Source organism: Choristoneura fumiferana, chromosome 14, assembly GCF_025370935.1.
Source record: "Choristoneura fumiferana chromosome 14, NRCan_CFum_1, whole genome shotgun sequence".
NCBI lineage: Eukaryota > Metazoa > Arthropoda > Insecta > Lepidoptera > Tortricidae > Choristoneura > Choristoneura fumiferana.
Window position 1 is genome coordinate 10,889,084 of NC_133485.1, and position 12,560 is coordinate 10,901,643.

The 12,560-nt window shown below is 40.1% G+C and overlaps 1 protein-coding gene across 1 annotated transcript; it reads left to right on the forward strand.

The window, feature by feature from the left end:
* Window positions 1-9,769, forward strand: LOC141434998 (uncharacterized). Its single transcript, XM_074097502.1, has 4 exons — window positions 1-1,383; window positions 1,915-2,079; window positions 5,409-6,782; window positions 7,375-9,769. Exons 1-4 carry the CDS (start codon window positions 18-20, stop codon window positions 7,545-7,547), a joined length of 3,078 nt encoding a protein of 1,025 aa, XP_073953603.1. The 5' UTR covers window positions 1-17; the 3' UTR covers window positions 7,548-9,769.
* Window positions 9,770-12,560: the final 2,791 nt, after the last annotated feature.

The following is a 12,560-nucleotide window of genomic DNA, read 5'->3' on the forward strand; positions in this document are numbered from 1 at the left end:
ACATTACTGATCTTGTCATGATAGCAACCGCAATCGCTTTGGGTCTCGCAGGCCTCGCAGCCCTCTACTTCCATCTCACCCGCAACTTCGATTACTGGCAGAAACGTGGTGTCAAGCATGACAAGCCGTGGCCTCTCTTCGGGAATAACGCAAAGAACTTCTTCATGCTAGCCAACTTAACAGACATAACTGCGGAAGCCTACAGGAAGCACCCCGGAGAAAAAATCGTCGGCAGTTTCAAATATTCTGCCCCCGAGTTAGTCATCCGAGACCCAGCCCTCGCCGTACAAATCCTAACCGATTCCACGCATTTCCACCGTCGCGGAGCTAACCCGAAAAATTTTGCAATCGATCCGCTACTAAAGAATCTGTTTAGTGTGGATGATGACCTGTGGCGACTGCTAAGGTCGCGTATGACGACAGCGTTTTCCAGCGGCAAGCTGAAAGCGATGTTTCCGCTAATACTCGAACGGACTGAGCGACTGCAAAACCGGCTGCAAAACATAGCAATCCAGAACAAGCTCATCGACGCCCGGACCCTGATGGAACAATATACCATAGACGTCATCGGAGCCATCGGCTTCGGAGTCAATTCCGATTCACTCAGCGGTGAAAATACAGCATTCCGACAACTCGGTATTAAAATGAATACACATAATTTTATCAGAACTTTAAAGCTAAATTTAAAATATTCCCTCCCCAAAATATTTGGTCATTTAAAAATACTGCATGAAATCGAAAGAGAAGTCATGTGTATGATGAAAACGTTAATGCAACAGAGAAATAACGAGCCAAGTGGGCGAAATGACTTCATTGATATGCTACTGGAATGTAAGAAGAAAGGCGCTATGACAGGGGAATCAATTGTTGAAGTTGACGCCGATGGTAATCCCAAGAAGGTGTCGATAGAAATGGATGACGAGATAATGGCGGCGCAATTATTTATACTTTTCGCTGCTGGCTTCGAGTCATCATCGGTAAGTACGAGCCACGCGCTGCACCAGCTGGCACACAACCCGCGTGAGCAACAGAAAGCTCAGGAAGAAATAGATCGCGTACTGGCCAAGCACGACAATAAACTGAGCTACGACGCCATTTCTGAAATGACTTACCTTCGATGGTGTTTCAACGAGGGTCTAAGAATTTTCCCAACTGGCGGTTTCTTACAGCGACAATGTGCTCGCGCCTGCGTTATTCCCAATGTCAATGTGTCCATTGATCCCGGTGTGAATGTGAAGATCCCTGTAACTGCTTTTCATAATGACCCGAAGATATTTCCGGAGCCTAAAGAGTTCCGTCCCGAGCGGTTCGACCCTGAGGTGCTGACGGTGGAGCAGAAACTTGCATACACGCCATTCGGGAACGGGACACGATCTTGTATTGGTAAGAGAATTCATGCGTTTAGGTTGAGAGTAATTATATAATATACTTAGTAATTTTAATATTTGATGGAAAACTTTTATGTTACTTCACTCGCATGTGACAAGTAATATACAAGAATCAAATCTTTTTTGACCCACTTTCAATTTTTAATTGGATGGATACGATATTTAGTTTGTTGTGGTGGTTGCCACATCGTTGGAAAAACAGAAAACCATTGGGGAGAAGATAGAACGATAACATGACTCCCACAAAGTGAACCGTCGCGAGAGTTATGGCAATCGGTGGATGCAAGTGGCAAGCTGTCGTTCACTGTAGCGTTGAGAATCTCAAACCAATTGATTATAATTATCCATTTCAGCCAAAGACTTTAACTGTTGAACAAAGTCCTTCCCCTTGGCACGCCATAGTGAACGACAGCTTACCACCTGCATCCACCCACTGCCCTAACTCTCACGACGGTTCACTTAGTACTGGTAGGAGTCTTGTTATCGTTGTATCTTCCGGTAGATTTTAACATAATTGTTGTTGCAGCTGAGCGTCTGGGTCTGATGCAGTCTCTGGCGGGACTGGCGGCGGTGCTGGCGAAATTCTCAGTGACACCCGTGCCGGGGTCACCACAACACCCTCCCACCAACCCGAGGTCTAACATTGTGCAGAACTTCAGCTCGGGCCTGCCGCTCATCTTCCACGAGAGAAAAATCTAAAACGGCCCCTGGAATACGACAAATAAGCAGAATAAACTCTTTACAAACCACGACACGAAAAAAAACGGATTGGATTAGATTGGTTTGCTAATATGTTGCATAAAATCGAATCTCATAATTTCGTTTCTCATAACAACCTTTAGCAGAATCATCATATCACCGAATTACTTTTCGCATATTTTTTTTCTCATACTATCATTTCTCATAATTTATCACATCATATCGATGAGAATAATATTCATATGTTCGAATAGTTGCTACGCAGAAAGACATATCTCATAATATTACTTTGCATAAGGATAATAAAAAGCAGAATAAAATTTTACTAAACATCTTCAAACAATTTTAATAACGAGCAATTCTTGTATATATAAAATATATACATTTCGGGGATCTCGGAAACGGCTCCAACGATTTCGATATGTAGGGGTTTTCAGGGATAAAAAATTGATCTAGCTTTGGTTTTATCTCTGGGAAAACGCTTGGTACCGAGTGTTAGCCCGAGCGGAGCTCGGTCGCCTAGATAGTAATATAAATGTCATTACTGTTGTGAATCTGACACTGGCTCAGTCTCATGCTGAAGCCTTAAAAACACCCCAGCGTTCTTTTAATTGTAGTTCTATATTAACTTAACCTTTATTGGCTAACTTTATTTTTGATCAATGTGTGGGAGGGCAGCGCCGTCGTCAAACCCAAGCCACCTGGCAGCGGTCTTAAAACCGGTGTCGTGTGCCGCGGATGCACATGCTGGTGGCACGTATGATGGCAACACTTATCCTGGCTCTAAGCCAGTCCAGTATTGTGGTCAGGGAGCGATTCCATTGTTCTGAAATTGCTTCTCCTAAGTGTTTGACGAATGAGGACATTTGGGGTGCAAACACACCATCGACGGATGTTACCTGTAAAGTGAAGGTTGCATGTCGCATTTCACAGCCGTCAGAATATTTTCTTTGTTTTTCGGCTGATTTCAGGACAGAAGTGACGGGACGTGAGGTAAGAGTGAGACATGAGACGGATGTCAAATAACGCCTCCCTCTGAGCACTCCATACGCCGCGGCATGATAGGTCTGCACGTAGTTCGCAATCATTTTCAGAAATTATTGGTTCTTTTGTTACGCTGCCCTTAAGCATTTTGGCAAAGTTCACAAAAGAGATCTCTGATCTCATTGTGTTGCCTTGTGATTAGGCCACTGGTTTTACAACAGAGCGCGTGATCGATGTTAAAATAACTATTGCAGCAGTCATCGCATGATTGTGGCATGGAGTTAGGTGTTCTGTAGTAACGTAATGATAACGCATCTCTGAGTTCTAATGGTGATAATGGTGGGATCTTTCGATTGCCCTTTTTTTGTTACCAGTTAATTTTGTTACCAGTTAAAATGCTTCTTTTTCTTTGCGGCCTTCTTTGCGAGCATTTTTAAGATATGTGTTATGTTCGGATAGATCTATCTGTTTTGTTTCTATTAATGCAATGGAGAGTGCTGTGCCGCCATTCTTGGAAATTTCAAAGTTTAAATTAGTGGCATTGAATGGGTCAGAAATTGCCAGTCCGCCTTTATGTACAAGACGAGAGAGTAGGTCAGCTTCTATGGGCGAGACGTCACTACCAAAGAGTGCTGGCGGGAAAATTGTGCGTACTGCATGTGTCAGCGGTTCAAAAAATTCATGAGAGTTTTTCAAGACTCGTAGTAAGAATGACTATTATAATGTCACCTGAAATTTAAAGTAGGGATTAGGCGAGATTTAAAAATGGGAATGTTACGTTATTTTAGTAAACCACAAAACGTATTATGTTTTAAACGTTTTTATTTGGCTTCATCACTACGTATATTTGTTACCTAAAAACGGCTCTGACGTTTTGAAATTTCATCGCGACATTGTGACAAAAATCAAACCTATCACGTATTCATTTATAATACAAAATTACCGCGATACCGTGATTTGGGTGGACAAAAGGTTGTGAATTCATTTTTGGTCATTGAGCGTTTATACCTGCTGAGCTGGCAACGTCGCATTTTTGTTAGTTTTTCTCGATTATTCCATAAAAATTGAATGAAAATTTAAAATGTTGTCTGATAGAACACTTCTTAATATATAAGTTAATGTGTCTACTCCAATAATTATTCGTGCTAGACTTTTATATTCTTTAAAAACGAATTAAAGTTTGTAAACGGTTTTTAAAGAAAGACTTAATTCTTATATTATACGTATCATCTGCGTATTCGCTGGGTGCGAAGTACTAGGTGGGTAATGAAATCTCTCACAGCGCTCATAGTGCCCAAAAGTAGAAATAATGTAGGCTCGGTCATCTGTCATACTCATATGAATCTGTCATTAACAAAGCAATTTGTTTAGACTTAACTACCTACCTACGTTTTGTCCACCCAAATCACGATATCACGGTAATTTTGTATTATAAATTAATACGTGATAGGTTTGATTTTAGTCACAATGTCGCGATAAAATTTCAAAACGTCAGAGCCTCAGAACAAACAAAGTTGCGGACGTGAGGTGGCGCTGATATCGTGCACAGAGCCATTAACATGTGACGAGCATGGATAATTATGTGTAATTTATATCATGTATAAGTATACGCATTCGCCGATGAATGACATCATCTTTCTTTATTTGCAAATTAATTTGTTTGAACAAGAATCACAGTATAAAAAAGGAGCAGTACACCGTCTTCATACAAACGGCCGGAACGCGAGTTATACCAACACGCCACGAATTCTCAGCATACCTCGGCAACCATCAGTCGCGATTCTCCGCGGTAACGTACAGACTCACGCGCATATTACGTACCTTAATATGTAACGACGTTATAAACAGTATTGTTCGGTGTACGGATGTTTAAATTCATGTAATATGATATAATAAAGTTATTTATCAGAATGCGAATTTTGTATACTCTTAAATTCAACAATAAAGCTTTTCGCACATCCCAAAAGAGGCGAAAATACTTCTCTGTAGCTAATTTTTAGGTAACATATATACGTAGTGATGAAGCCAAATAAAACCGTTTAAAACATAATACGTTCTGTGGTTTATTAGAATAACGTAAAATGCATTTTAGTTAAACACTACTTAGTCCATCTTTAAATCTCTCCTAATCCCTACTTTAAATTTCATGTGACATTATCAAATCAAACTGAACTGAAGAGTGACAGTTAGTAGAGTACCTAGGCAGCCCTATCGCGCGTTTGTGTACCGAGCCGGCGTAGGTAATTATATCAAGGATGCTGTCGAAACGCAATACTGGTCCGTTTTATACTGTGCAAGAATATTATATATTACAAAGCAACAAGCTCTAAAACCATATTACTGTTCTTATCATGATAGCACTCGCGGTCGTTTTCGGGCTCGCAGCCTTCTACTTCCATCTTATTCGCTCCTTCAACTACTGGCAGAAGCGAGGCGTCAAACATGACAAGCCATGGCCACTCGTCGGAAACAACGCAAAGGACTTCCTCATGCTAGCCAACGTAATGGACATGGGTACGGAAGTGTACAGAAAGCACCCTCGTGAAAAAATTGTTGGTTTTTTCAACTATTCTAAGCCGGAGTTAGTCGTCCGAGACCTGGCGCTCGCCAAACGAGTTCTTACCGATTCCACTTACTTCCACCGCCGCAGTGGTGCTCGCCCTAAAGATTCTAGGATCCAACCGCTCCTAATGAATCTTTTCAGTACTGATGATGACTTGTGGCGGTTGCTAAGAACTCGAATGGCCGCAGCTTTTTCCAGCGGTAAGCTGAAAGCTATGTTCCCGCTTATAATCGAAAAAACTGAGCGACTGCAAAACCGGCTGCAGAACATAGCAGACCAGAACAAACCCATCGATGCCCGGGACCTGATGCAACAATTCACCGCTGACGTCATCGGCGCCATCGGCTTCGGCATCAACTCCGACTCGCTCAACTTCGGAAATACATCATTTCAACAACTAAGTTTGAAAATCAAGTCACTTACTTACAACAGAACTGTAAAATTATACCTAAAACAAATCTTTCCAATATTTTTCGGCAGTTTAAATGTGACGAAAGAAATTCAAAGGGAAATTGTGTTAATGATGAAAACTATTATGCAACAGAGGAACAACAAGCCAAGCAATCGAAATGATTTTATTGATTTGCTACTGGAATGTAAGAAGAAAGGCGTTATGACTGGGGAATCAATTGTTGAAGTTAACCCTGATGGTAGTCCCAAGAAGGTGTCGATAGAATTGGATGACGACATAATGGCAGCTCAGATTTATGTGTTTTTCGCTGCTGGCTTCGAAACCTCATCGTCGACTATGAGCCACGCGCTGCACCAGCTGGCACACAACCCGCGCGAGCAACAGAAAGCTCAGGAAGAAATAGATCGCGTACTGGCCAAGCACGACAATAAACTGAGCTACGACGCCATTTCTGAAATGATTTACCTTCGATGGTGTTTGAACGAGGGTCTACGAATTTTTCCACCTGGCGGTATCTTGCAGCGGCAATGTGTTCGCTCCTGTATTATTCCCGATGTCGATGTGACCATAGACCCTGGTGTGAATGTAAAGATCCCTGTACATGCTTTTCACAATGACCCGGAGATATTTCCAGAGCCGAAAGAGTTCCGTCCCGAGCGGTTTGACCCTGAAGTGCTGACGAAGGAGCAGAAACTTGCATACTTGCCGTTTGGAAACGGGGCACGAGCTTGTATTGGTAAATTAAAGCCTTACATTTTAGCTTAAAAGTAGCCATATTGATTTACATATTAAATTCTTGACGAAAAACCATGTACTTCTCTTGCATATTACGAGTAACTTACAAAAATCAAATCCTACTTCAGCCAGATGTAGTAGTTTGATAGACTAGGTACTTGGCTTATCCTTGGGATTTCAAAAGAACTTGAATCACCTACATAGCTCAAAGAAAGAAAGAAAGAAATAGTTATTTGTTATGAGTGTATCCTGGACGTAGCCGAGGCTTTCAAAGGCACGAGATGCTTAAAAAAATTACAGCCGAGCGAAACACAATATTTCACCTCACTATCAGTGATAAAAATAGTAGATGGAAGAAAATAAACTGAGCACTCTTATATATCAGTTTCAGATTATTCAAGATTTGTTATTCGCTAGCTTACGCCCGTGGCTTTGTCCCAATCACAGAATTCTTATCCCGTGGAATTTATAAAAACACTAATATCACACTCGAAATATTGGTGTCATATTAGTTCTTTTCCTCCATTTAGTTCAGTACTCGTAAAATTGGTTTGCGGAAGTATCTAGATTTGAATACAAAATTGTTCTTGCAGCCGAGCGAATGGGTCTAATGCAGTCTCTGGCGGGGCTGGCGGCGGTGCTGGCACAGTTCTCAGTGGCTCCCGCACCGGGGGCTCCGCGACACCCTCCCACCAACCCGAGGTCTTACATTGTACAAAGCTTTAAAACAGGTCTACCACTCATCTTCCAACAGAGAACAATGTGAAAAGGCTCAATACGGCAGATAAGTAAAATAAGCTCACTGTAGGTTCTTAGTACGAATCCGGTTCTTGATCATGTGTAAAAATAAAACATTGTTGCCTGGAAGTGTGCCATTGTTGGCTGAGTAGGTATTCGTTTATGTTAAATGTACAAACTACAAAGGCTGCGTTCACACGGCAGCCATTCGATTTAATATTTTCTTGTACCTATGCGGTTTCACCGTTTGTTCGACTCGGTTTTTTCACGTATGCGATCTTACTTCACTAGCTACGTCAGGCTACGTTCACACGGCGTAATTTTTCCCGTAAGTATACCGTATACGAGATTTTATCAAATGAAATAGTGACAACAGAATTTGTATAGCAACTTTGAAAATTTCGTACTTAATACAAAGCCAGCGATGGCTGGTTCCAGCCGAGGTGAATATACCTACGAGTAGTACTTTTCTCAATAACCGAAAACTGAAGCAATAAATGAAATAAATGAAAATTTAATTGAAATAATATGAATTAAGTATTAACGAGACAATCCGTACCATTTTTGTTACCATATCATTTATTACAGAGGTGTATTTTTAGTATTTTTATACACTGTAAAATCACTCAATAATTTTAACGGATCGAACAGATTAAATCACCGTCCACGTTTTCTCACCTGAGTTACTTTAGGATAATATTTACTAAATTATTTCAGATACTTACTTTTGCAACTTTTCCCCTGTAAGTTTATCACTCTTTTCCCTACAATCCATGTTATGCGAATCGTTCTTTTTACCGTTAGCCACCAAAGACGTTTTGCACAGGCAACACACCAAAATTCGTCTGGAATAGACGCGTAGGCCTGATTGATTGACACCGTACATTACACCGTATCATACCAAGAGAGTAAGTCGCCGTGTTGTGTGGGTGCTGGCGCCGTGGTGCCGCAGCTCGCGTTGAAACAAAATACGGTCGCATTGCCGGCCGAGGGCGGGAAATTTGTATGAAATCTCTTTGCAGGCCGCTAGACTGACCGTGCGCAGGCAGGCCAGCCGGAGCGCCTGCAGCGCGATACTTCCCGGCCTATAATTACTAGTAACACAACGTCAATATTTCATGTCATGTTTGAGAAAATAGTACATTACTGCAAAGGCCGGCAACCCCAGGTTCCGGCCGAGGCTTGTATAGTGCTTTTCTCAAACATTACATGAAATAAAATAAAAAAACAAGAAATGAAGCTGGCGGGACGCTAGTCTGGTCGCCCTGCTGTGTACGCACGACACGCACGTGTCGCGCTGGCTGCTGGCGGTGCTGCTGTGCTTGCTGTGGTGCTGGTGCTGGGCGTGCGCCGTGTCGCAGAACGCGCGTTGAAACAAAAGACGGTCGCATTGCCGGCCAGCGGCCTGCAAAGTTGTATGAAATCTCTTTGCAGGCCGCTAGTGACCCCGCGCCGGCAGGCCAGCCGCAGCGCCTGCAGCGCGATACTTCTCAGCCTATTATTTGTAATACAACGTCAATATTTCATGTCATGTTTGAGAAAAAATATATTCTTTATATTGAAAAGTATGAGACTATGCCCACTTAGCTTAGCACGTTTCGTAACCGCTTGACATTCGTTCTTGACACGTTCCTATTACGGTCATGGCATGATACGGTGTAAGTAGTGTGTAGGTAGCCTAATCTAGTGCTCTAGTGTAAAACCTATTGTTAATTGAAATTTGTACCAAAGTAAACCCATTGTCATTGTAATAACTAGTACATTACTGTAGAGGCCGGCAACCCCGCGTTCCGGCCGAGTCTTGTATAGTGCTTTTCTCAACCATGAATTGAAATAAAATAAAAAACAAGAAGTTAAGCTGACGGGACGCTTGTCTCATCGCCATGTTGTGTGGCTGCTGGCGCGGCGGCTGCGGGCGGTGGTGCTGGCGGGGTTTTTTGCCCACTAGTTCCATTGACAGTACTGTAATATAGTTCTATACTGTAATAAGTATTATTAGTAACACAACATCAATTTTTCATGTCATGTTTGAGAAAATGGAATTTAATTTGAAGTATCCGCCGGATTTCACAATATCATCTTAAGTTAACAATTTACACCTAGACTGTCTTACGTTGAGTTTACAGCTGTATTGTAACAGCTGTGCTAAAATAGTTACATGCATAGTTTCAAATTTTCAATTAAGATGTAGAACACTGCTTATACTTAATAATATGGTTGTCTGGTGTTGTGAATAAATGTATTTCTTTCTTTGTTTGTTTCTTATGTTATAATTGAGAAAGATGGCTCGTCCATAGAATCTCAGCAATTGCTCCTTATTCCGATATTTCTGACATTAATTCTAAAATAGTATCCAAGAGACATGAAATTTTCTTTTCACCTCAGAACCTCAAACAGGCAGGTTTTGCTATGAGAAATCAGTGAGCAAAATCGCATTTTGCTCACTCCGCGAGATAAAGTAACTTTTTAATTATTTTTTTTAAATGCTGAGTACAGTGTTGGGTCTACTCACTGAATTCCAAATATTTGAACCAAAGAGGATTTGAACTTTACTTTGATCTGTCATTTCACTTTAACACGAAAAAAGCGAGAGATAAGATCAAATGTGTTGATTACAATCTTAAATAAAATTTTTGGTATTAAAAAATATATCGATAAGTACCTAATAAATTACATAACGAAATATTTCCAAAATGTAAATTTTCCCTATCTCTCAATAAAGTATGCAACCTCGTTGCACGAAAGCCGCTTTTCTTGTTTTTTTTTTATAAAATAATTCCGTATACTGCCTTTACAGTTGGAAAAATATTATTTAATTTTTTCGTAACGGCTACGGAACCTTGGGCGTGTCCGACACGCTCTTAACCGGCTTTTTCTATTGACTAAATACGTGACAATATTTTTTTTCTGATAATCTAACTCACGGACTAAATTTAGGGTGCTATTAATTAAAAAGAGACATATTTTCAACTACTTTATTGAATCATCGTCCATCTTACTCTAACACAATGTTAATATTTGTAATTTGCTATCTCTCTTGCCCTTATAAAATGACTAATTTTTTTAACCCAGGAAACATCCAATTCCAAAAACTCGAAAGTACTGGAACTCTAAATCACAAAGATATAGAAATTACAGTTTCGGACTGTTCCGATGGGGCCGCAAGGCAAACGCGGTTAGCGGGAATAGCGGGTAATCGTGCACGTCCGAGTTGCCCAACTCTTGAGAGAGTGCAGCTGTGAACGGGGCCGCGGCCCAAGGCATAGGCGACTACGGGTTTATTGAAATAAATTGAATAAATATCATGGTACAATTAACACTAATTGACTTAGTCCCATAGTAAGCAAAGTTTTTATTATGGATACTAGGCAACGGACAAATATACTTATATAGATATATTATACCTACTTACTTAAATACATAATAATATAGTAGATAGTTTTAAGATCATTTATGTACACCTGCTTTCAACAAATAAATTATTATTATTATTATTAATATTAAACATCCTAGACCCGAGAACAAACATTTAATATACAACGTGTATTTTTGATACTACCTCAAACTGTAACCAGAGGAAGATTTAAGTGCTGTGAACCGATATCAAAACAAATTGTTAATTTAAAATTAACTACCAGAGGGTAATTAAGTTTTTAAATAATTTCGAGCAGCAATGTAATCCGTACAATAATTTGATACCAGAGAGAAGCGTTCTGTGACAGCTGTCACGTCAACAAGTGCGACACGTTTTGAATAAAAACAAATTAGTAATCGCGTAGTGATACTTTCTTCTTCTTTGTCGTGTCGCTCTTGGCAGAGCGGTCGTGGTCACATTGAGGCGTCCGCATCGGTGGTAGAGGCGGACACAGCTCTCCGTACGATCTCCCGCCATACCCTTCTGTTGGCAGACTGTCTGGCACAGTCAGATACGCCGTAGTGATACATTGCGTGTTAATTAATTTTGTAAGGAAAATAATAGGTCATTTTTTTTTACTAAAACATAGTAAAATGTGATTATTAGGGCCTTCACTAACTGCCCTTGAAGTTTGAGGTATTATCAAAAATACACGCTGTATAAATAGAAAAATTAATTTAAATAGAAATGAATTAATTAAATGACTTTTTACTATATGAAAAATGGTTGACCACCTTATAAAGTCTGATTTTGCTTTCACAGTCTCAGTATCTGTTTTATCAACAGAGTATAACATATATTCCGTCATAATGCCATTCAAAAAGGTAGCATGTGCTTGCAACGTGTAACTGTAAATGAACTTATTTGAAAACTGGTCAACCTTTTTATTTCGCCACTGTACACCGAAGCGATTCAGAAAACAAGACACAGAGAGAAAATTACAAGGTAAGCAATAGGCAGACTTATTGCTTAAGGGCGACCTTTTTTACCGAAACAAGTAAGGACTAAATTAGGTACAGCAGGATATTTTTTTTTATTGAATGTGACTGTTCTAAGGGCAGGTGAAAAAACGAACATTGAAGAAGTATGTATATATGGGTGATTCTAATAAAAGTGGCATTATAATCTGCCAATGAGTTTTTGAATACAAAGTACATTAAATATACGTTTTTCAGAAAAATAAAAATTGACATATGTAAACATAGACCTTTTACACCGAGGCCAGGCCATTTTATTTATTTAACCTTATTACTTTAAAAAATAAATAAATGTAAGTACCGATTTTCACTGTAGTCTGTCTTGTCCAAAGGGACATGCTCCCGGTTTTAGGCCTGTGAATTATTTGTGTACTATTTCACAAATTATATTTTATAATATATTGCAAAAACAATAATACGATATTCATTTAATAATAATACGGTCCTAAATAAATCATTTTTATACATCAATATTCAAACTCAAAGTTTGTCCAGCGATTTTTTCACTGTAGTCTGTGTGTTCGCATTGTTGGGTCTCACTCACACACGGAGAATGATAGACACACCTTAATCATCGGTAAACATTCGGCCAATATCTGGCTCGCCGCCGTACGGAACGGTTAGAGACCTTCTGTCATAGTTTTGTGGC

Excerpts from the sequence above, each read along its gene's own strand:
- LOC141434998 (XM_074097502.1), top strand. The coding sequence starts at position 18 with ATGATAGCAACCGCAATCGCTTTGGGTCTCGCAGGCCTCGCAGCCCTC. Across the intron at positions 2,080-5,408 it reads GCTCATCTTCCACGAGAGAA|TTACTGTTCTTATCATGATA; the intron begins AAATCTAAAACG and ends TCTAAAACCATA. Across the intron at positions 6,783-7,374 it reads CGGGGCACGAGCTTGTATTG|CCGAGCGAATGGGTCTAATG; the intron begins GTAAATTAAAGC and ends TTGTTCTTGCAG.